The sequence below is a fragment of the Varroa destructor genome, unplaced genomic scaffold (assembly GCF_002443255.2).
Source record: "Varroa destructor unplaced genomic scaffold, Vdes_3.0 BEIS01000003.1, whole genome shotgun sequence".
NCBI classification, from domain to species: domain Eukaryota; kingdom Metazoa; phylum Arthropoda; class Arachnida; order Mesostigmata; family Varroidae; genus Varroa; species Varroa destructor.
The window spans coordinates 29,771,039-29,796,541 of NW_019211456.1; the positions used below are offsets into that span (position 1 = coordinate 29,771,039).

A 25,503-nucleotide genomic window follows, 5' to 3' on the forward strand; every position below is an offset into this window, starting at 1 on the left:
GCACAGATCGCGATGGTGGTGGTGGTAGTAGCGGTGCTGCTGCTGCTGGTCGCTCCCGCTCTCACCCGTCGCCTCCCGGCTGCTGGCGACTGAACGAGCCGCCGGTGGCTGAGCGAACCATCGTCACTACCGATTCGGAGCTGCTCCGGGACGGTCATGCCAGTGCGTACCACGGCTCCGCTCTTGTTGGGCCATTGAGCCGCCAGTAGTAACCACACCACCACCACTACGACGAAGGAGCACTGTTGTGCGCCTCGCTGCTGCTGCTGCGGCCGCCGCCACTGAGAGGGTAGCCAGTCAGCCTGCGCCTGCAGCGACCAGTAAGCAGAGTAAGGCAAAGTGAGCACCAGCAGTCGGGCACGACGGCGACGAAGAGCCAGCCGCGCCGCAGCTTAGGCAAGAGCTTTCCGCCTTCTGTTATTGCTGTTGCTATTGCCGTCCGCCCGCCCGCCCGCCCGCGCGCCCGCCCGCCCGCGGGCACCAAGTGAATGTTTTGTGACGGCGGCGACAACAACGACGACCTGTAGAGTGATAAAGAAAGAGTGAGAAGTGGCACTAAGGAGATAGGGCAGGTAGCCAGCCAGCCAGCCAGTCAGTCGGTCGGTCGGTCGGTCAGTCAGTCAGCCCTTACTTTTGCTGCTGCCTCTGCCATTGCCTTTCTCTGTTACAGGCAGGCAGGCACCAACAATACTTACAACAACAACATCGACGACGACTGTTACTTCTACTACTCCACGCTCGTGGCACGCTCCCGCTGCCTTGAGCCTGAAGTGGAGCCGCGTGTCCCCAGTAAGCGCCGCCGCTGCCGCGGTTGCGTTTCTATCGCCACGACGATCACCCCTCCTATGCAGCTGGTCACACGGATGAAGCGTGAGTGACACGCAAAAAGATAGATAAACAACGACTGATATTAAAGAAAGCCAAAATTAAGAACGACATCAACGTGAATGAGAACATCAGTGCAAATAGTTTTCGTTTAAATTGATATTGCCATCATTGTCCGTGGGATTAGCCGGCTCTTTTCGTGAATTTTTCGTTCGTCGTCATCTCGGTAACAATTAAACGTCATTGGCAACAAATCGCTGTGTAAGCTGAGTCAGCTGTGAAAAACCAAACTTCACTATTATCGACAGGTTCGCCGGAAGTGGAGTAGAACGGAGCGCACCGAATCAACAACAACAACAACATTTTCTGTTGTCGTTGTTGTTGTTGTTGCGTGTGAATGTTGAACTGGTGCCCATGCAGTTGCTTCTGCTCTTTGAGTGCTCGTCGCCCTGTTGAGTTTGAAATGTGATTGGATGATTGACTGTCAATACCTGATTGGTTAAATAACCATATGTTCGTACGTGCCCTGCAGTGCTACGACAACTAGAACGGACTACTTTAACTAGCTTCCTTCTCTGACGGATTATTACCTGTTACTCGCGAGTGGATTGGGTGAAAAAACCAAGTGAAAGTGTTTCGAACTAAGCTCAAACCTAACTCTTGCCAACCTTGTCTGGACTACGACAGCTAAAATAGATAGTCGTATACTACGGAAAATAACTGTGCACAGATCCATCGGATTAATGATTGACATGTGTGTAAAGGCCAACGCGGAAGGTAAGTGTTGAGCTGCGTCGCCAAATTTTGATTAGCGATTACGGAGCACGCACATTAGGCAAAGGGGATACGGTACAGATATGCAATAACCGTTTAATTGGTGATGAAAGACAGAGCTAGAAACGTACTCGGCCAAACAGCTCGGAACTTTTTATGATACAGGCTCTTGTTGACTGCGTGTTTCACTTCCCTATAGTCATATGCGCAATAAAATCAAAAAGTTATCAATCAAACACTAGTTACCCAGCTATGTTTACGTATACACATATAATGCAGATTACAGTTTTGATAGGTGTCGTCGTCCTCCTCAAGTACAGTTAAAACGACATCGTCACTGTTATTGATACAATAACGACTATCAACAGCAACAGGCAAACGAGCAAACTTTCTGCGGCCCGCAAAGAACAACTTTCGGCTAACATCTTATTTTCCCCTTCTATCATCTGCCGACGTAGCGCTACGCGATACCAAGAACTACCTCCACACGCTGCACTAACGACGAAAGATAGCCTGTCACACGGGAAAATCCCTTTCCTTACAATGGACTAGTAGTAACAGCAGAGTTCGTACTGTTAATTGTAGTAGAAATGACTGGCCCTGTTAACAGCAATTGTCATAGTTGAAGCAGCAGCGATCGCTATGCGAGTGTGTATATTGTCAGCGAGTTGCCGCCGAGGCCAAGTTTAAATCAGCTGATCGCGGCAGGCTGACCCGCCGTAGGGTGCTTTGTGAACGGACCCTGCTGCCATCGGCTGCCGCACCGGCACTGCTCTGCTCGTTGGTGGCCGCTGGCCGGGTGGCGCTTCTTTGCCTGTGTGCCATAAATCGGGGGACTTCATGAACGTGCGGCGGTGGTGACGATGGCGGTGTCTAGGCTTCGCTTTCTTCCCTGATGTTCGCTTTGTTACTCTCTCTCTCTCTCTTCTCGGGCTGTCTCGCGCTCGTTGGTCGTCTGACTTTCTCTTCGGGTGTCTCTTGTTGAGTATTAGAAGTGGCTGCCGCCGCCGCCGCCATCATCGTTGCTGCTGAGAGTAACGGGGCGCGATCGCAGATCGTCCTGACTGTGTGTGCTGCGCGCTATGATTCTTCTGTCACGGGTCAGCTAGATCGATTGCAAGACGACACACGGGACGGATGAAACGGTCCTTGCTATTACTGCTGCTCTTATTGGACAGTCCGTGTTGCCAGTGTGCAAATATCACTTCCGGACAAAGGTCAGTTGGTTGACTGACGAGCCGACTAGTGATGACGACGGCAAACAGCCGATTCCAGTAGTGGCTGATGTTGCTGCGCAGCTAATAAAGCAAATATAATATAAATTTGGGTGACGTTACTGTAATTGAGATTATCGCAAATGTACATCCTGCCCGTATTTAGTGAAAAAAGCAGCGACGATATCGCATCACCATCATCGTGAAATTGTCAACATCAGCAGAGACGGGAAAAGACGTCAAGAACGCCGGAGTACATATTCATGTATAGACAGTTTATTAGCTAACGGAAATCGATCACGCATTTTGCGTAGAGGTTTTTACAATGCTTAGGTAATGGAAACGATCAGACCAGCGAGTGGAAAATACTTTTCCTGGTACAACTGCATCTACGTCTGTCAATCATCGCCACCACAGACATATGATCATAACTAGATGAGACTGTCGGCGACGCGCTGCTGATGCTGCATGTCGACTGATAACGATGTTGCTAGTGGTGTTACTATTGTTATTGTCGCCGGCGCTGTAATTGTTGGCGTTGTTGTTGACACAGTCGGTAAATGGTGTTGTGTCGCAGTGAAGTTTTGTCGGGCGTTACTAATGGATTGACATGAACCATTCTGTCTATTTGCGTGTCTGTCACTACGCTACTACGGCAACTCTTCCTGCTATTCGAGGCAAAGGCGGTGCTTACTGCTGCTGCTGCTGCTGCTGGTTAAAGGCTAAGTGGTTGAAGGGCTGTGGCGTTAGCACTAGCAGCGACTCTTTGGGAGGGAGGAGGCCTTGAAGCGCCCCGGTCAAGGACCCGTGGGTGACACCGTTTTAGCTAGCAATGACGATCGAATCCCGTATTTTGTTTCTGTTGTTTGCTAGTTGGGCCGCTGCAGCTATTGCAGCAACGGTGAGGATCGCAGCATCTGCGGCAGTAGAGACGGCGACGCATCTTCGTTATTTCAGTATAACCGCTACTGCTGTGTTGACGAGCTTGGCTTTCACTGAACATAGACGTTCACGATCGCGCGGTTGTTGTGCTACGAAATTAGGAAAGCGTCGATGGGTTTCATCAATAATAAACAAAGAAATTCCTATTAATAAAGATGTAACAGAGAAGTGGATGCTATGCACAAGTACGGTAGGTATGCGGAAGTATGGAGCACTCGACTGAAAAACGTTACCTGACATTTTTTTTAATATAACAAGTTGTTAAATGGTAGAATGGCATACTGAAAAATGTTTTTCGTTTGATAAGCGGAATAATTTGATATGCGATAGTAGGTATTGTTGTGCTGTGCCTTAGACACAAAATGGTTTCAGGCTGAACACGAAAACGACAACATGCTAAATGTATCATTATGCCTTCATCTAGGTATAACCCTCTTTGCTGGAGCCATTACTTATATATTATGAACGTATGCAGATTGGCTACGTCGGAAGTAGCTACCGCCTTTGCGGCCGCTTATTATGACTAGTACCACTACTGCTGTTATACGGTATCGATACAGGATGGGTCGACCTTACCGGGATATACCCTTTCCGCTATGGGCCATTTGTGTATCGCTGGCCGACGCTGCCTGTTTGCCAGCCAGCCAGTCAGCCACTACTTCTTCGTCGTTTCGGCTGGCGGCCGTATGTCGCAATGTGCGCTTATGATGTTGCCTAACCAACGTTCACTGCCAACAAGCACTCTGTTTAGATCGATAAATATTTGCGATAATGTGTGATATAGGATTAACCGCGAATTTTGTAAGCGGTATCATATTCAAAGTGACGACAAGACAGTGACAAAATAATCACTCGTTGTCTTTTCAACGCTGCCAAAAATCATCTGGGCTATTTGATAGGTGAAGCCAATTGATGGTTCAGATTTTCTCAGAAAGGAGCTTCACTTTGAGGGAAATTCCCGCAGCTCGCTTTTCTGTGTGTCCCTCTATTTTCAGTCGTTTTCGCTTTCCACTCCGCTCTTCGGCTTTTTTGCCGAACGTTTTTTGTTGCGGGGGTAGACCCGTCGAGATTGTCTCTTGTTTTTTTGTGGGATCTAAATTTTCTTCATTCTTGTCCCGGTCTAATTTAATTTTTAGCTTTCGTCCTATCCTGCCCCACTTCGCCGTGTTCTGCAGCACCTGCTCTGTCCTAATGGTGTTCACGTACTTGACTTATTATAATGCTGCTGGCATGTTGTATTATCAGCGACAACAACTCAATATGGGCAGCGTTATCACTTGGGTGAGTTGGCTGGGTAACATTGCAGTTGACGATACTATTTGGAGCAACTGTGCGATAAAGGCCATCATGTGCGCGCAACCCCTCTTTCCCCCTTCACTGAGATGCCTTCTCCTTGTCGTTTTTCGACGCACGAATATCTCTTGTGTGCCGTGCTACTACGCCCGTTGCCTCTGGCACCGTTTTGACCACTTTCAGGTCGCTGATCAGGCAGACGCCAGCAAACGAACGAACGGCCCCGTCATTGTCTTAACTGCCGTGATGGATGGTTAGCCGACCAACTAACTCGTTACTGTTGTCGGTCTCGCACGAGAGCAACCTGAACAGCATTTCGAGCATCCTCGTTGTCATTGCACAATGCGCTGCCTCGTCCAGCCCGTTTATCCGTCAGTCGGGCTGTCCTTTCTCACATCAAAAGGTCTAATCTTTTCTGTCACTCGCTTGCCTAATTCTATCCTTTTATACACCAGCTCCGACGGCCATTGCGGCCGCTATCGCCACTTAACAACAACAGCTATACTAAAGCAGTGCTAGAAAGCAATAGACAGAGTGCTGTCTGTTTCATCCACCCCTTAAGTGTTGTAAAACTTGGCAAACTTTTGAGTAGCGCCCATTGTGCACGGTGGCGCCACCTGGTGGGCATCTGGTGAAACCCAAAAACGGAAGAAACGGCATTCAAGCGACGACAAGGAAAGTGGACGTGCCCTTGCTGGCTGTGCCTTAGGATGTGCGGATCTTGGAGTGTGTATGTGTGGGCTTGTGTGTATGTGTATATGTGTGTGTTTGTATGTGTCGGCGTGTGAATGGGAGTCTGTGTGTGTGTGTGTGTGTGTATGGTATATGTGAAAACTAAAGGGGGTGAGGAGCAAGGAGGATCTGTAGGTATCGGTGCATTGTGTAAGCGAGCATGTGTTCTTCTGTGTGACTCAATACGATGGTTTCAACCTATTTTGCAAGCTCCTCCCGTGCTGAGGTTAGCGCGGCCAGTCGCTTGGGTGTCACTGCCATCACCAACATACTGCTGCAGCTACTTCCGATGTTGAGGTTATGTTGTACTCGAATACTGTGTGAAGCACATCGGGAAACGCAGGACAATGGGACCACTTGCCCCCCCCCCCCCCGTCGGCGGTGCCCACCATCTCTGTGGCAACTTCCTTTGCGAGTAAGCCCCGCATGACCGCGCGCAACCCCTAAGTAGTGAGACTTCGCTTTAGCTATCCAGCTGCATGGCATACCACCCGTCCTCCAAACGCTTCCCTCGACCCCTCCTGCTCCCAAGGAGAGAGTCCCTGCTGGGCGCAAATTCTTCCTACCTGGCTATCCCTTCACCAATCTCTCGCTACTAGCCTCTCTAGAGCGGACAGACCGTTACAGGCCCAACAATAGATCCAAAGGCAGAAGCAACAGTGGTACCAGGGCGTGGAGCAGCTAAGCAAGCAGGCAAAACAGGTTCGAGCTTTCTCTTCACAGAATTTGCCGCTGTTGTCCTGCTGCTCCTCTGTGTTACCGCGCTTTGTGCCTCGTCGTAACTATTCTGTGAGATTTCATAATAGGCAACATATTAAGAACAGCATACATGTAAGCACAGAATGCTTGACGATGTGCATGTATATACATATCTGTGTGTTCGCAGTGTAATGCTCTTATAGTCGAATCTGGTAAACAGTGAGGAATATGGCCCAAGTTGTGGTGACAGCTATTTAACTGTGACCATAAGCATCCTGGAATTTTAATATTATATTACCTAAAGTTACACGGGCATGATGACATGCCATAATGCGCGTTATCAGATTAAAAAGCCCTGTATGTAATCGTTGATATCCCGTGCGTTCTCCCTGTATTTGATTTCTCTGCTAGTCAGCTATTCACTGGGCGTTTGAACCTTGATCGTAATCAATTTCGACATTTTGCACACTTCCCCGTGGTGATTCACTCTTATCGTCCCTGATCTTTCACGACAGGACCTCAAAAAAAACTCCCCTTCGGTACTCGTTTATCCTCTACATCTATTTCTTTTTTACTTATTAGCCGCATGTGTATCGATTGATTGACTCTTTGAAGGTGGCTGCGATCGTTTGTGCGCAACTACATGCCACAGATTGCACAGTAGGGCTCGCCGGGTCTGCGAAGGAACCAATATATATACATACGTATGCCAACTGGTTATTTTTAAATGATGTACCAAGATAGTGAGGCCATTGTATCTTTGCTTTGATGCCCAATTTAGGCCGAGTTGCTGTTTGAGGCGCTAGTCTAAATTCCGCTAACGTCCTCATCTCAGTCTTCAGGTCGAGTGCGGCAGGTGAGACAGCGATTAGTGTTCGAGCGAAGAGCGAGAAACGAAAGGAACGATGGGGTGAGCAGTTGAGCCGACAAGAGTTTACTACGAATCAGGCATCGTCGTTACGTTTGGTCCCAGTACCTTTAAAAGAGTTGGTCATGCAACAGGCTGACTCCACTAGAGTAGGTAACATCAAGTGATTCTTAACCTGACTGTAATTTTCCGTTGTCGTCATATCCCTTTTCAGCTGCGCGTCTATTACTGTGATCTTCACCACCGCACCTTTTCACTATGTACAAAAGGGGTTGCTCGATTTCACTACTATTTAAACGCAAGCTAGTGCCCTAGTTGGCACTGGCTCGCTTATTGCTTACATTCGATAGGCGATGCTTGTATGGGTACGCATATGATGTATATAATACGTGTGCCTATTTCTAAATGTTTATAAACGTCTCGGTCTTCATGGCCGAAATCCAGAAACTAGAGTACAACACAGAAATCCGAAAACTAACAGTGGCTCACAGAGAGGTAAATAAGCACCATTCAGCTGTGGCTTTGTGATCGGCAGCGTGTTCTAGCTAGTAGTGAGACTGCTGGTACTTGTTTTAGTCCATAGACGGCACTTTTGTGGCTTTTTGTAGTTGTGCTAGTTCGATGACTGACGCTCTGTCACAGTCCTTTTAGATTGCAATTTCTCTCATTCGATCTGTGCTGGCGCCTAGTGACGCTCGCCAGTTTGTGTCGTTTTCGTTTCGCTCATCTTTCCTTCATGAACTATTCGTTTTGTTGAGATTCGTTGTCTCTTCGCTTGAGTTGTTGCTACTGCCGCCGCCGCTGTCACCGTTGCTCGAACAGAGTGAGTTCCGCTAGGAACAATGATGTGATGGGGTGGATCCGGTTTGTTCTTGCCTCACGGTTATGGCGAGCGGGCGCTGCTCCCTCTTCGACTGCTATGGTCGCTGACTCCGGGGTGGCTGGTCTGTGTCTTCCCCCGGTTTTTTTCTTTGGTCGTTGTCGTTTTCTTCTTCTTCGACTTTTCTGTTTCGTCTGCTGGTCCCGCTGTTAGCTGGCTCTCGTGCCATTACCGGAGATTATGCTATTTCCACTCGTATCGAGTAGGCAGCAGCAGCAGCTATTCGGTGGTCGGCTGCTGAGTGGCAGTAGCGAGCGAGTTAGTAAACGAATTGGCGACTCGCTAAGCAGCAGTCAGCCAACGGCGAAGAATGAAAGCCGGCAAACGACCGAACCACTGATCAAGGCGCCAGATGGGTCGTATGCCTGATACTAACACTGCAGCCGCTGGTGTTGGTGATGCTATTCTGTGCGTTGGGCGTCGACGAAGATGGCGCCACTTTTAGAAGTAGTACACACGATATGGTGGTAATACAAAACATGTGTATCGCTGCTGCTAAGCACGCTATGCCTCTTATACTGATTCCTTTGCTCTGCACCCCAGAGTAAGTTTCTATCGGGGTCTGTCGTCGTCATCATCATCATCATTATCATTGTTGTTGTTGTTGAGAGGCGAACAGCTGGGAGATTGCGCGCACAGCATGTAGTAACGAAGCACGATTGTACTACTGTTACGTATCGAAAACAAAGAGAAAGAGTCGGCTTGAAACAGAAAGGAGAGCAATGTTCAAGGGGAAAAGGCGTTGTGAAGGAAGTGGGGTGCTCGGATGGTGGCGAATTTCGAGGGACATTGCTCGCCCCCTAGAGGGGTTAGTGGGAAGCGCGGATAAACTCTACACCGACATCAACAGTAGCAGTGACGACGACGGCAGTGGCGTGCAACCCAATTAGAATCAGGAGCTTGCCGCTTCCCTTCGGGAAAACACTCAGGTAAAAACAACTGCGATAGCAACGACGATAAAGGCGACAACGAGTCAAATCAGGAACGGAAACGACCAAACAGCAAACAGCCACTGCTACTGTTTTAAGGCGCCTTATTTTATAGCGCTTGTGCTTACAAATTTTCGCTGGCGTCGTGTGTTCCTGTTCCTCTTTTGAGCTCTGTGTTATACATGACAAGGGGACTAAAGCGGCAGTGATCGGTGCAAATGTTACGACGGTGGTCGGTGGGTCGCCCTCTCGCTTGGATGAGCGACTTGCTAGCTGGAAACAAAAAGGTCCAAGTGAATTCGGCAGATGGGAAAGACAGCAGCGAGAAATCTTACAAGCACCGGAGTAACTGAAGCGACGGCAATAGCAGCAAGCGCCAATCTTCCTGCGACGCAGGTGAAGAAATGGTACAGGTTAAGCGAAGAACTTTACTTTTATTCCTACGTTCTTCGCTTTCTACTGTGGTCCCTCTTTCTCCAGTGAGTACTCCACCCTGATTTATATTGAACGTATTCGGCTGGCATATGAAACTGATGGCGTTCGTGTTGAGAGCAGGTAGTCAATAAAGTTTTCAAGATAAGAAGATGTACAGCCTTTGCGAAAACGTATGCTTAGCTTTGTATATCCATACATGTACTATATCTCTAAATACAAGTAGATGTATTTTTTCTGCGGTAACGAATCCTTTTGTTCTTGTTACCTTTCATAAAGCTGTTGAATATCTTTTTGCTCAGTCTGCAGCATAACCCAATGCCTCTTAAACGCATGACAACCTGTGCCAACGTTGGATGGTATGATTGCCACCTTGACCGTAGGTGCTGCATGGTGCCTGGCTGATTGTTGGCTTCATTTATTCGCAATGTCGCAACGTTTCCACAACTAACTCAGAAGTCCTTCTCAGCAGAGGAAAAACAAACGTTGACAGGCGGCACTTTCAGGCTACCGTAAGCTACAACAAGCATAGCAGCAAACGTGCGGAGTAGCCAAGCACGAATGAGTGCAGAATATTGGCAGGGTCGAATATTAGAGTATAGGAATTGCGTATTTCTATTTAATAGGATACACGACAGGCACGTGGGCAGTTAGGCAGGCAGCCTACAAATAGGACAATGCGGTGCTTGTCCTATCCGCGTCTATTAGCCATGAAGTTATCACAGGGAACTGTAGTGAACTAGTGCAATCGTCGCACTATTAGGGCCTCAATGATAGACTAGAGTAATCGTAGAGGAATCAATCGTGGCACACTCAAAACTAAATTAGCGAAAGTATAGATTGTCGGCTGGTTCTCACTCTTTATTGACCATGGCGAAGGCGGCGATAGCAACAATAGTTCCTACGTGTGATGATGTTAATTATTGAAATATAACCAATGGTAATAGCTGGCAAGAAACAATCAGCTTTGCTATCACTGTACTTGTCATTGCTCTTATCGTCATCGTTCGTTGGTTATTGCTCCTTCTTCGTTAAAACAACATTGAGTTTAAAGCGTTGAAGTATTGCACGCGACATGAGCGGCCGGCCATTGCAGCTGCAGACAGTGAGTCGTAACGGCGAAAAGGCGAACTGAGTTAAAAGGACAGGCCGGCTTCTGCTATCTATTATATCGTCATCTACTATTTAGTTTTCTCTTGTTGTTGCCGTTGTTTTTCCGTCTCCTATGTTGATGGTGACGCTGATGATCAATCGTGCGTAGCAAAGTTCAGTTCAGGTGCGGCGCCGCTCCTCGCCCACTGCCGTCGTCAGGATTCGTTTGAAAAGCGAGATGATCGGCGATCAACGTCGACCGAAGCTGCCAAAAGCAGCGTTTTTATCTAGAACATCTATCGGTAGTAGTAGAGAAGTTCGTAGCCCCAGCAGCATCACACTCCTAATCGGTGGATTTCTCTAGCTTGCTGGCTAGCCTCACAGTTTCGCTTAGCTGTTTCAGCTTCAGTTCATCCGAAGACCGCTGGCAGCTGCCGTTGATACTCGATCGAATTGCCACCGCTTTCGCGTCTTCTGTTCAACGCCTGTTCGACCCTAACTGTGTGTTTACCTGCGTCTATGTGACTCAGTGCCTGACAGTCTATCCGTATTTGCGGCTCGTGCTCCTGCCACAGCAGCGTCTGAAAAGAAAATTGCAGAGACAGCAAGCATGTCCGTATGAGGATAGCGATGTCGGTGCAACATCGTAGCAGCAGCGACGATGACGACAACGACATATAGTGTTGAAGCCATGCCAACCGTCAAACAGGGCGACGGCGTAGTCGACTGCGTACGATCGTTTATTCTACTGTAAGCAGCTTCAAGCCAAATGCTATTACGACTACAGCTCTCTGTCACTCGTGGTGCCTGACTCACTACTGCTGCTGCCGCTAATCTGCTCCGGCCGACAGGCTGGTCGGCCGGCCTCAGTGCTCTCTTCTCCCGTAGCCACGACGATCCCGTCGTGCTCTTTGTATGACTGCTGGTGATGATGGCGTTGTCGCTGTTAGTCCGATGACGATTTCCCTGAATGAGTGCTGAACGCAGCAGACGCCGCTGGTTCTCTTGCTCTTGCAGCGGCTACTGCTGCTGTTCAAGGAGTGAGCCGGCGGAGCTTACTACTCGAAACCGCGCTGCCAGATGAAGATTGTCGTTGTTAACTTGAACCTCTACCCAGTATTCGTTTAATACAGTCTAGTGATAATGGCGGCTGTGTGGTATAACTGACGATTCGGTGGTTCGGTTGCTGGATGCCACGGCGGGTGAAAGCTTTATCGGAATTACACGAGAGATAGACGATAACTCGCTGGCCGGGAAGAAACGCGTGAGGGGTTAACTATTGAGGTGGGTCATTTCCTGAATAACTATTGAGGTGAGCTGGAATGAGCTTGAAAAACGATTGTAGAACAGAAAAAAAAATTGCAGACTATAACTTCAACCAGATTATTTGTGTGTCGCTTTGGTTTCAAGCTCCGTTAGTAAGAACGTTATCCTGTCACTTCCTGAGGGTTGTCCTTTGAGGCTCATAGACCCACTTCCGCCCTAAAGTCCCAATTCGGATCGCATTTTATAATTTCGAACACCAAGGCCCCGGTGAAACTCGTCTGTGTACCTAAAAATCGAGTATTCTGGTTACTATTACTACTACTAGAACCGTTTGTGTTAGAATAGAACAGATTAAATAATAACAAAAATATGACAGCGTGCCTTTTATGCTGATATTAACGGTCCGGCAGAAATGCTTTAGATTTAAGCAAAATGAAAAAAAAAAGTAACGATACCTGTCTCTACATTTTCCTGAGTAGTGATTGAGGAGTACTTTTTCGGGTCATCTTCAATCTTCTCGACCTTTTACTGTCTCTAGAAGCAATTTAACTAAGGTGGCCGCTGCTTCGCACCATAAGTCTCTTTACAAAGGGACCGTCAGGGGCGGACAATGAGCGGTCAGACTTAGAGTTTTTGTTTTTCTCGTTGTTAGTATTTAGATAAAATAAATGAACGACCAAAGCGATTTTGCTGCGAAAAGCGATATATGTATGTGTATATATATATATATATATATATATATATATATATAGTTGGGATGTGCTAATGGCAGCCGATGAAGCCGTATGGCTGACGCCGTTACCGCTATTGCTGATAAGGAAGGCCATGCCCGTTGTATAGGTTGCGTTGTGTAAATGATTTTCATTGTCGTAGTGGCCAAATTGCTGGTGCCCGATCGGACGTCTGCTACAGAGCGCGTTCGTTGGCTATTCATTTCTTGCCTTACTGTCTTGATCTTCCTTTCGCTGCTGCTTTGGTTCTGTCTACCTACGCATCTCGCCATACCCAGCACGCGACGGCCTGATCCGCGTGTAAACAAGCGCCTTGACGATAGTAGCAGCAGCGGAATACGTAAGCGTAGAATAATGTTCGTCGAACGTCACCGATACGGCTACGCTACACTATGGTACGAAACGTGCTGCTGCTGTTTGATAGACAATATTTGACGCTGCGCGCCACTCGTCTGAGAACAAGCGAGAAGAATAGCAACAGCGGGAATAAAGGCAAATGGCAAGCTTTATTTTGTACCCCAGAAAAACCCACACTGATCGTCGGATGCGGCCGATGCTGACAGTACTTCTCCTGCAGACGAAGCTGCTACAGCAGCAATTGTTCCTATCATTGTGACGCTGCTTACTGCGGTAACGCTGATGAGCGACGGGCCTATGAACCCGTCCACCGATCGTAGGCCTGGCTTCGACGGCGACCTGTCGTCCGGCTGCTCTATCTGCAGCCTGTTCAACAAACTAAGATTGCTAATTCTTATGGTAACAGCAGCGTTGGAGCGATGCTGCCGGGGGCTGTAGCGGCAGCAATAGCGGCAGGCGAAACAGAGCGTCATCACGACACGCACCGCTGGTGTCTGTCTTCCTACAGCTTCTCATTGCTGTTTCGGCAGTTTGCTCGCCTTCTGAAGACAGATAAGTAGATCGGAGTATTAGAACATACAGTTTTAACCTCCACTACAATTACTGCCAGCAGCACACTACAGCCATTGCGGCCACTTATGAACATCGACGGCGACCGCAGGGGCGGCAGATGCTACAATATAGGGAAGACGGGGGTGGCGGCAGTGGCGATGGTTGAAATGAGATGGATTCTGGTACGCGCCACACACACATATATATCGGCTTTTTTCGTAGCTAGATTAGTAGTTGGTTAGAAGAGCCCCTACAATTTTGCTCAGCAGATATCACCATACTATGCCTGTAGCTCTGCAACTGTTCGTTTATTTAGTATTGTTTGGTTACAGATGCATTAGCGTAATCACACTCCACAGCTGGACGGTTACACTGTTTAGCACAAACAAAAAAAAAATACGGTGACATTTTACTGATGAATACCGCCACTTGAAAATTTCGCTTCTTCTTGCCGTATCAATGATATCGAGACCCTAACATCCACCAGTTGACCGCACGATACTACACTAAAATAATAATAAGTCAGGTTTTTAAATCCTGCTGTACAGTGTGACGGTTATAGTTGCCAGTAAGTGTGTGCGTCTTGGTAAGTTTACGCACACAGGATGCCTGTACGGTTTCATATCGTCAGAGTTATTTTGAACTGTTGCAGTTATCGCTGCTATTGCTTCTGACCGTCGCGGAGACGACTAGGACAACTAACCGACGAACGATCGAACGTTTGGTTTAACTTAGCCACGCCGCTGAGTCAGCCGACCTCATCGGAGTGTCATAAGTGCCTGCGTTCTCCTATCGATCGATGGTGCGATCTTTCCACCTGTTTTTCTTCTTTTTCACTGGCTCTTTATTCTGCTGCGTTAGTTCTAGCTCTGCTTCTTCGTCTTCTTTTCATTTTTCGTTTACGTCTCCTCACTGTGAGTTGTTGCTCAGTTGATGGCTGCGATTGCAATGGCGGTCGTGGTCGTTCGTTCGCGTTTCTCTGCGATTCGACGAGGTGCGTTAGCAGCGGCAAATGATTCACTACGATGGAGTGCAAAACGTCTGTCCATTGGCGCCTCATACAGCTAGCTATCCGTTGTTCGTTGCTTCACGGACCGCTTCGACGGTCTTTTAGTGACGTGTCCTCCGCCAGAGCGTTGCCGCCATTGTTATGCCGATATTGCCTATGTTGTTGTTAATACTGGCTGACGCTGACCATGATAGGGACGTTGTTGTTGTTGTTGTTGTTGTTGTTGTAGTTGTTAACGTCTAGCAATAGCCGACAGCCGCTGTGGCAGCGGCCCTCTGGCGGCTCTCTGCTCTGTTACCTTCACCTTGTGCTATATCCTTTTCTACCTACATGGCGTCTCTGCAACTAGCACTACCGTTGCTGCCTTTGCCCGCTGTATTCCTCAAGCACATCATTGCTTTAAGCATTTATCGGTATGGATCATATGTGTGTGACTGTGGGAGCGAGCGCGAACCGCTCAGGGGTCATCGGCTTTGTCTGCAGATGTTGCTGTTCTTGTTATTGCTGCTCCTTTTTACAGCTGCTGCTGTCGTTACTGTTGTTATTGTCGTTTTTCTTGTGCGCTGCGGTCCCAGTTTAGTTATGGCAATACTGGCGGCGAGGGCTGCTGCTGCTTCAGGGATAACCGCAACAGCTACAGCAACGCCGTGAGCAGCATGTTTAAATGCTGGCCGCGGTGACCATCGGGTTCGTGGCCGCAGCTGGGGCAGCTGCCACCATCAGCGCTATGGAATAGAACGGATTGTAGACAGGAGTGGATTATCTGCCTTGCGTCTGTGTGAGTCGAAGCCAAGAGCGACACAGCAAGCGCTATTAGGGCGTTTGCTCCGCTGGTGGCATGCAACTAGCTAAACCGAAACGACAAACATGGCAGCGCAGCGCAGCGCAGCGCAGAAGAAAAAAAGCTAACGGATACACAAGCTTACGCAGCGCTACGAGTGAGCCACTGGCCGTCTGCTTGCACGCGAGAGGCTGAAACGGCAGCAGCACCACTGTCACCTCCATATTCGATACTACTGTCGAGCTAGGTGACTGTACCTAAAATATTTCGCCCTTTTCGTCGAAGATAAGGAAGATAGAAGAAGGAACAACAACAACGCCGCGGCCGACTACTCTGTCGATCATGACCTCTGGTTGGTCGGATCTCCGTCTTTTTTCTTCTTGCTGTCATGTCTATATTCGACTAATATCTGGTGTCTTTTTTGCCAACCCATTCACGCCAAGCGGGATGAGAAGTAGAATTAGTACTGCATCTAGTTGTAAAACGCGTGCTCTAAAGCTACAGCTATAGATCATGCTGATAATGCTTATGATGCTACGTTGATTTTCGAGCGGTTTGATGATGATGACGACGGCGACTGTGGTGGCGGCGATACCAGTCTAGCGACTGCTTGACGTCTGACAGTTCGCGTCGAACAGTTGAACGCGCGCGCTCGAAGGCCCGTCATTCTCTGGCTCTGTTTGTCTGTCCACCCGTTCAAATCCTGGATACACATCGCTCACCGCGACGGAGCGCTGCGACGACCATTTTGGTGACTGTGTTGTGTGGAATCCCTGTCCGTGCGCGCCTGGCCTATGCGCTCACAATAATGCGAGGGGGTGAAAAGGAGCAGGACAGAGTAGATTAGAGCTCGAGTGCCTCCTTGTGTTGCTGGACGCGACCAGAATCAAGCTGCTGCTGCTGCTGGTGCTGCCTGCAGAGCAGCAGAAGCAGCAATGTTATGCGGCGACGGCCTTCTCTACACCGTCCTTTTCCTACGCTCGTTTACGAGAAGAGCAAGTAGCCCGAAAACAGGATCAGATAGACGTATAGTTTGAACGACTAAGCAGAGCTAGGAAAAAGTGAAGGGATGGCACTCACGTGCTGGTCACCACTGTGCCCGCAGTTTGTCGAGGCGACAGGAGCCGTTGTGCTCGTCACGAGTGGTGGAAGAGTATCAATACCGGCTGCTAGCACCGTTACCAAACAGGATTGCTGAAGTGAATAACTTCATAGCATAACTGGCTAAATGGACGATAACCGACAACAGTCAAATAAGGGGATTACAATAATGTGATTAAGTTGTAAGACGAGATGCGTCGTATGCACTGAGCGTATTGTTGTACTTGGCTTTTTCGAATGTCCATAAGAAAATAGTTATTTCTATTGGAGAACCATTTTAATGGTCAGTACATTTATGATAGGAACGCTGTCGTTACCTGTTTATGGACGAACACAACGATGGTGACTACTTACGGATGGATGGAACGTTGTTATTGTAAGAAGCGCGAAATAGTGTGAAAAAAATGAGAACTAAGCGGCAGCCTATGGGTCGCTAATTCGATAACGCTGCATTGGCGTACACCCGCATAATCGTTTATTTTCTGTATGTCAAAAAATCTCGCAGGAGCCTTTATAGTTGGGTTGTATTTTAGTACGCGCACCGCCTCGTATCCCATGGTCGTATGAATTGACAAAATGAATGATCTTGGCCGCACAGACATGGCCAATGTGCTATGGGCTCAAATGTGATCCGTTCTCGGTTTAACTCGAGTAAACAAACGCTAGCTAAGCTTGAATCACTAACAACGTATACATGTTTTAGAGCTCATAAAGGTAATTCGTTTTAAAATATCAGGGAAACATATGACTTTTTTTTCACAGAATTAATTAGCTTTCGTTCCTCGCCCCTTTTCACTATAAGACCAAATTAGCTAACTTTTATAATATAATCTCTTACAATATATTTGATATTGAAAGTTAGTCGTGAATAATTTGGGAAAAAGTGAAGTCGCAATGTTTTACCATACCACTGCACCGTGATTCAGTAAGTGGTAGCTTGTCTGATGGACCATTTTGCTGCTGCTGCTAATAACCATTCTTCGTGTTACTTTTCTTATGCAGGAGGAGAGTCACCGCTGAACAGCCAGACAGCGCAGGGCAAAAAGCGCCGACCACTGGACGACCTGTCCGTGTCGGTAACTGGTGACTCGAAGAAGAATCGCCCTGAGGATATTGCCGACGACGCGTCATTGCCATTGCCACCGTGCGAGGCCGTTGAGGCTGCCGTATGCGCAGACACTGGCAGCGATCGGGCTCAGGAGAATCAGCAACCAGCTGCCACCCTTGCTGCAACCCTGGCCGCACAACTACCCCCACTTCCAAGCGTCAACGGAGTTAGCATTGGGGTGGGAGTCGGCGTCAACGGCATTAGCGGCGCAAGCGTTGCTATCAACTGCGTCAGCCTAAACGGCACGGTCACATCAATGGCGCCGCTTTCCCCCCTCGTCAGTACAGCTCTACCCTCGCTTTCGACCCTTTCCACAACCCTGTCAGCGACATTGCCAACACCCCCTGCTGCTCACCAACAGGTAGCGCAAACTCTGCCCGATGATGTGATTATCCCGTCACCGCCTTCACGCCGTCGATCGCTGCTCATGTGGAATCCCCGGTTAAGAGGTGCGTTGATAAGACGAGCCTATCCATAGTAATATTAGTCACTGGTTTAGCACGCGCCGTGAAAGAAATTACTCAATTGGTAGTCGGAGCTATATGTCAGCAGTACAGCTACTATGGTAAAATCAGTGGCATCGTGCATATGTGGTTGGCCTTGTTACCACGTAACCGTAGCCAAGGTTTTATATACAGCACGTGAAAACGGTCATGGTAGTGTTTGGTTATATTTCTTCACTGTGGAACAGTGATGTGCCAGCTGAACGATTTTCGGAGCGCTAAGAATATTGATTTTCCTTTATGCATCTCAATACGTCAGTTTTTATATATAGTTTTTTTTTTGTTTTTTTTTTTTACTAAACATGCTTAAAATAGCTTCTTAATAATGTGTCAAATAATGGCTAACAGAATGCATGCTAGTAATTTACGATAATAACTGGATAAGATAACAATTTTTTTGCTTTAGTATATCTCCGGCGCCTTGAGGCGGCTTCAGAGATAGTAATTATCGATGCCGATTCAAATACGTTCATTATATTTCTTTGATCCTCGTTGGCTCAACTTTGTGCTGTGGGCTAATGTAGATATACACTTTGAAGATAATAACCGTAGGTGTAAATATATTTGTCAAAAATTACGAGAATATGTGTAAGTGTGTGTGTTATGTGGTCGCTTTACATGCACATCCTTATGGCAGTAAATGCACAATATAGACCCAAAGTTTGTTAAGGAAAGACCGGCGTTATTTCCCGCATTGCACATATGATCCGTCGTCAGCGATTTCTTAGCTGGTGTTGGTGTACTGTTGTTGCCCCAAGCGACTGTTGTGATCGGCCTTGGTTAGTCTTGATTATTCTGGCGCCTCACAGCCGTCTGCGTGTTTGGCCATTTGTGGCTCTACGTGCTTGATTGTGTGTGTCTGCGTGTGCCTGTCGCATTGTTTTCGTTTAACGTTGTATCCGCATTTCAACGGCACTATTGCGACGGCAAGGTGATACGGCATACTGCAATGTCCACGAATGCAGCGAACCACTTTAGAACCACCAGTCAGTCAGTCAGTCAGTCAGTCGATTGGCAAACTTGTATTTAAAATGCTCTGTTTCTGTTATCTTTACAGGCAAGGATGAGCGTCGTAAGGTGCTAAAGATTTCCATTTCCAAATTGCGCCTCATCGACGATCCTGAAGTGTTCTTACGCCGGTCGGTTCTCGTCAATAACACGCTGAAGAAGTTGCAGAAGGAGATTCGTGACGAAAAGACCTCGCAGCGTTTCTACGACGTTCGGAACGCCTGGAGGCCACTAGCAGAAGAGACTTGCTTTGACAGCGTTGACCCACCAGCTAAACGCCGCAAAGATGCCGAACCTGAGGACTTACGGCAGGAGTCATCGGACGAGGAGATTTTTGGTGTTAGCTCAGACGTTGTGCGGGTCTCCGTACCAAAGCAGCCAACGAATAGTTCCTCATCGTCATCATCGAGTAGCGAAAGCGAAGACGAGACTGCCGAGTCCACACTGGCTGCAGCCGACCAGCAAGCAGGGTGCGTTTGCCAGGGTAGCGAAGGCTCATCGCAAGAAATGGCATCGCACTCTATGCTATGCAACCCGGTTATAGACAGTACACATGAATGCCGAGATAGTAACAATAGCAACAACCGAAACGGAATAACAACTGAAATGGACCTCCTGCAGCAACAACAGCAAAGTCCATCCTGTTCATCATCGACAGCGTCACCAACATCATCCGGTTCACCGCCGCCGCCGCCGCCGCCGTCGTCGTCGTCGTCGTCGTCATCGTCGTCGTCGTCGTCATCGTCGTCGTCGTCGTCGTCGTCGTCATCGTCATCGTCGTCGCCGTCGTCGTCAACAGGTTCAGTAACGTGCGCCACGCAATTTCGCCGACTGGAAGACAGCGTGTCAGTGTTGGACTCGGTCGTGTACCACAGCTTGATCGCCTCACTCGAGTCGTGACTGCTACTACGGGCGCCCGCTGCTGACGCCCCGCTGATAGCTGCTAACCCGAATCCGTGTGCCAGCCAGCCCTTATGAAATGGGGGGCATGCTGCGATTATATGAAGGACGAGGGCGTGCGAACAACAACAGCGGCGACAACAACAACAACAGCGACGGCAACGTCGCCACCGCCACCGCCACCGCCGCCGCCGCTAATCTTCGCTGACTCCGTCGGCCACGGTAGCAATTGCGGTCCACCACAAACATCAAAATCACAGGATGTCAATGTCAACAACAATGCCGATACTTCTGCAGAAACTGACGAAGTTGATGGTGATGGTGACTGTGACTGGTGTTATTGTGCTGGAGGACTGAAGCGGATGCGTACATGTGTTGATACTCTGTAATATACATATATAAATATATATATTATTGTTGCTGTTATCTCTGTATATATATATATATATATATATATATATATATATATATATATATTAATATAGTATTAATGATATCACTATATACCTAAATAGTATGATATCTATGTGTAGAAAGGAAGAAGTCGTAGGACGAAGAAAATGGTCGTCGAAGTGTATCGTCAGCGACAAAACAAGCGCGAGGGAGAAGAAGTAAGCCGGCAAACTTTGAGAAAAATAGTAAAACAAATTGAGGTAACTACAGATAGGAAGTAAAATCGTAGCCCTTCTTATTAGATAGCTGCTTCAAATGTGTAAGCAGTTGCTGTTTGCTCGCAAACACTGATTGATGTCGACTAATGCCTCTAACGCCGTTGCCCGTAGCTATTGTGGTGTCGTTTTTGCCTTGAATCGGGGGAGGCTGGAGACTGCTGGAGGCCGTCAACAGCCCGCGAGAACGAACGAAGGCTACGGCAGTGAACAAGAGATTGCTTATGAGCAATCGTAACCACAACTATTATAATGACATCTGCAACTGCAATACGTAATTGAACAAAAACCAAACCCAGAACTTGCCAAACGAAAATCAATCCAGGACATAATGTTCTGATCGATCATTGTTCACACTAGTTCAGCATGCATTAATTCGTCCATTTCATCGACTTCGTAATCATAATCACAAGTAAATTAATGATGCCCTTAGTAAAATCAGTGTAAAAAATCAAAACATACTAACTACACATTATTATAATGAAAAATCCATGCAGCATTTCTATTGTCAGCCCCCTTTACCAATATTATTAATACGTCGTAGCAATTTCTATTATAAATACTACTGAAGAGCTCCCATCTGTTAGAAATCATTAACTGCCGGCCGTCATCACGAGGAAGATATCATCGGCAACTTGTGTCGCCTTTACCGCTCTTACGATTGGTAGAATAGAATGCAAACAATTAGTACTGCATAAGTATCCACTTGCGCTAGTACTGCCATTTCGATGACAACAACAACAACAACAACAGCAGCAGCAGCAGCCGAAAGTGACAAACGACGGTAACAACAACAACAACAACAGTAAAACCAACCTGGGCGACGACGACGACGACGACGACGACGGCGGCGGCGGCGGCGGCGACGACGACGACGACGACGACGACGACGACAAACAGCAATCTTCGTTAAAAATCTTGCCTTCCCGGCTCGTCACGTCGCTGTTCCTAGCCCTTCCTTACGCCACGCAATTGACTGATAACCACAGACGCTGCAGATGGCAACACTAACAATACGAATGATGAGAGCAAGAATAATAGTTAACTCGTTGTTATTTTCTGCTGCTGCTACGGCCGTTTTTTGCTATTTCTCATGCGGCAGTACGTGTATCAGAACAGGAGACCGACGTCAAGACGCCGAAGTATTAAAATGTCGGATGGCTGTCGTGCGGTAAAATAGAATTTTCGAAAGAGAAATTCACATGTGAAGGCAATACTGGTGTCGTAGAACGAGTATGATCCTATAATTGTTTACACAGTACAAGCCTCTTATTTGTATTGCAATATCTCACTGTACAGACGAAGAATAAAACAGTTTCGTGGTCGTTTGTCGAGGAGAGAAGCGAAGAGCAGGGAAAACGAGAAATTGGTAGCGACGCTGAGGTCTATTGTGGAAAAAAAGATGAAAGGAATTTAGCAAGAGCGGAACAAGCGAAAGGACAAAGTGTGTCTTACCTACGGACAGATAGCGGTGGCCATAGAAGTGACGCTGGAGGGACGGGCTAAGGCGTATACGGGCACGGGCTGTATAATATTGTGATATTACGATCATTATTATTATTATTGACAAAAAAATTAACTGACAATGCATGAAAGAAAGACTGAACAGATGAAGGGTCGTTAAGTTCACAGAGACTAACTAGAATGGGTAGCTGTCGCGCATGTATCCAGGCTTCTGGGCAAATGCATTATATTCGAATAGTACCATATGGGACGAACTGCCAGACGCTAAAACCGACATGCATACCGTCGACCGACAAAATACCGTGTGATAGTCCCATTATTAACACAATAGCAGTATTTCGAACGAACAATAAATGATAATGTTAACCTAGACGAGATTACGATACACAGTTCACCTCCCAACCATAAACACCTGCCAGTCACGACGTAATAACGTGCCGTGAAAATCACGGTAGTAATAGTAAGCTGTTTTGCTAAGATGAAGCCCCGTAATGTAAGAGGTCTTTGATTTGATTGCACAACGGGAAGCAACGACCTTTACACGTAATAACAACAGAATACTGATTAGCCATCAAGTGATGATCGTGTGATAGGAAGCTGCAATAAAAGTAAATTAGCTGAGGGACGAAAATGTACGCGGGTAGAACCTCTAGAACAAAGGAGGAAAGTAAAATCTACCTCGATCGAACATCGCTTTAATCGTTCGATTACCGCAACGGGCACACACTCACAATCGAATGCTGTAAAGGATACACATTGTACATTATAGAGCAGAATGCAAAATACAAAGACCCCACTCGATTTCATTGTGGGTTGGTATCTCGCCGGTCTGGTGCTAATGTGACGGGGGCGGCGGGCGGGCTGATTGATCTCAGCGACTCCAAAGTCTGGCTTTTCCCACTTTACTAACTCACTCATACAGGTGCACAAGCAAAAAATGCCGACTTCAAATACATAGCAGTTCCAAAGTTATACGTACACGTGTATATTGCAATAAACATTGTTTAAGTGATTGGTCTAATGGCTGGACACACAATTACGTGCACACGCTTACGGACACGTATCAGCATAGCTAGACAAAGAACGGTGCCAGAAGGACGAAAAATAGTTTTGCACGAAACCATCGTCATTTGCCCATCTACCCAACAAGTCATCGCGAAATTGCTAATGCAAGTACGCGTTAGGAGGTTTTGTCCAATAAGGGAAGGGGGACAATGAGGTGTGAGTGAAGAGCATGGAATGTCTCAGTTGTATGTGAGTGGTATGAGAAGGCTATGTGGGGTATAAAGCAGCAAGTCGACAGGCGTAAAATTAATATCAACCGCTTCTACTCGTCGCCAAGCCAGTGTATGTTCATCATAGGAAAATAGCACATAAGACGGATTAGTAGCTAAAATAAAACGAAGCACAGGTAAAAAGCAGTGAAACCTACTTGGAGCATTAGGGGTCAGTCCCTCACCTTCGGCTGTAAATGCTGATGACAACGGAAAGCGTGCACGCTTTGAACGACGAGGTCACGAGGGGTGTTTCAAAGGAGCAACCATTGGTTTTTCCGGCTATCGAGAAGTTCAGGTACTAGGCGTCAGTTATAAACCACAAAAGTATTTAAAAATAAGTAAGAGTGGCCTTCAAACTGGATGGGCGACAATGGGTAGGGACAGAGAACGCTATCCGTATCATATGGCCAAAAGCGAAAAGGTCATAAAAGAGATTTAAAATGGACGAGTAAAACAGTTGAATTATAATCGGTTCTGCAAACCTACCCGAGCACGTAGATGTCCTCTACCTCATTAGCTGCAGTGCGCGACAGCTACCCGTTGGCAACTGAGGGTGAATGCGACTAATAATGTATGCAGACAGGTAGAAGAAAAACAAGTTTAGCTTGACTCTTCTTATGCAGGAAAGTAAACGCATAATCCTAGAGGCAGAAAATAGTTATGAAAACAAAATATATATAAGATGCGGAAAAAAATAGATAATTACTGTAGTCTGGTAATACGGTTAACACCGACGAATAGTGCTGACGAAAAATACAATACAATACGATGATGCCGATGACCTCATAATAAGTATGGCGATGATGATGGTCATAAAAATCAATATGAAGATATAATAATAGTGGCTATAATATTTTAGATGATGAAAGTCGGATCGTGATTTCGGATCATTAGCAATGTTGATAATAATGGCAGATTATTAAAGAAATGATGATGAAGACAATTACACTGATAACTAATGGGAGATACAGCGAAACTGGTGCACCTAAGAGACAGGTTCTATGATTTTGCTACGACCACCACGTTTTTTCGGCAACGACGATGAACGATGATTGATAATTACCGAGAAGTTCTAACAATGATCGCTGTGCATGTGTACGTGTACCAGTGATTGGTATGCCATTGGCGATCATTAGTAAAGACCGATCATGGATTAGCATGTGCAATGATTGATGAGAAAATACAGCTTGCAGATGACGATAGTGAAAATTCAAGGGAGGGAATTAGGACAGTTCACAGTAATTTGATTGATTGATTGATTGATCATTAATGACGGTGACTGACAATGATACTCGAATCAATTTCTGGATGGTACGAGAAGGATAACGTCAGATATGGCTGATCATATCACGCCCGATGGTGTTAATCACACCACTAAGCGGATTATAATGCCGCATCGATCACTAACTGATCGATTGATTCGTTGGCACAAATATTGTCGCCGACGCAAAATGCCGACTAGTGGTGACGTAGAGAAAAAGTATATGTGTATATATATGTAAAAGTATATATATATATGGAAAAAGTATGTATATATACATACATACATATATACAAACCTGTTCAGTGGGTGATACTGATATAGTGACAATGGCGACGTCTCTCTCGTCACACTCACGATTGCTAACTAATGTGTAAAATAGCAATGTTTCCCGCACGGTACAGCGAGCTGGTTAACGGGCAGCCACGCGGCGTCATTGACACGACCATACAAACATAGAAAGGGTGTCATGCAAAAAACAACTTACGTTAAAGACAAAAAAAATACTATATAGGATTGTGTAGAAAGAAGGAAGAAGAAACGGAGGAGGAAATTCGGGGAACCTGACAAAGGACGGTGGTGACAATGTATGAGGTTAAAAAACAAAAAAAGAAAGGAAGGAAATATAATAAACAGGTTCTTGTACGCAAATGGATTATGAACTGTGGCCGTGTGGTCTGAGAGCCGACTCTGTGCCGTCACGGTGATTCAGATTCCTGCCCTGAAAAATATGGACAGAAGATCGACGAAAAAGAGAATGCTGTATTTAAATCTATATATTATAACTTAAATTAAATAAAATAAAAATTGGTATTTTCTTAAATTTGATTAAACTGA

At 46.8% G+C, this 25,503-nt stretch overlaps 1 protein-coding gene across 2 annotated transcripts; it reads left to right on the top strand.

Annotated features, from left to right (window-relative positions):
• Window positions 1–37: 37 nt before the first annotated feature.
• LOC111246709 (uncharacterized) lies at window positions 38–25,503 on the top strand. 2 transcript variants are annotated; one of them, XM_022796754.2, is made up of 3 exons: window positions 38–1,602; window positions 17,480–18,034; window positions 19,146–25,503. In XM_022796754.2, the coding sequence occupies exons 1-3, from the start codon at window positions 1,569–1,571 to the stop codon at window positions 19,994–19,996; spliced, it is 1,440 nt and encodes a 479-aa protein (XP_022652489.1). In that variant the 5' UTR covers window positions 38–1,568; the 3' UTR covers window positions 19,997–25,503. The 2 variants fall into 2 exon arrangements, with proteins under 2 accessions (XP_022652489.1, XP_022652487.1); XM_022796752.2 differs by lacking the exon at window positions 38–1,602 and adding an exon at window positions 12,789–17,191.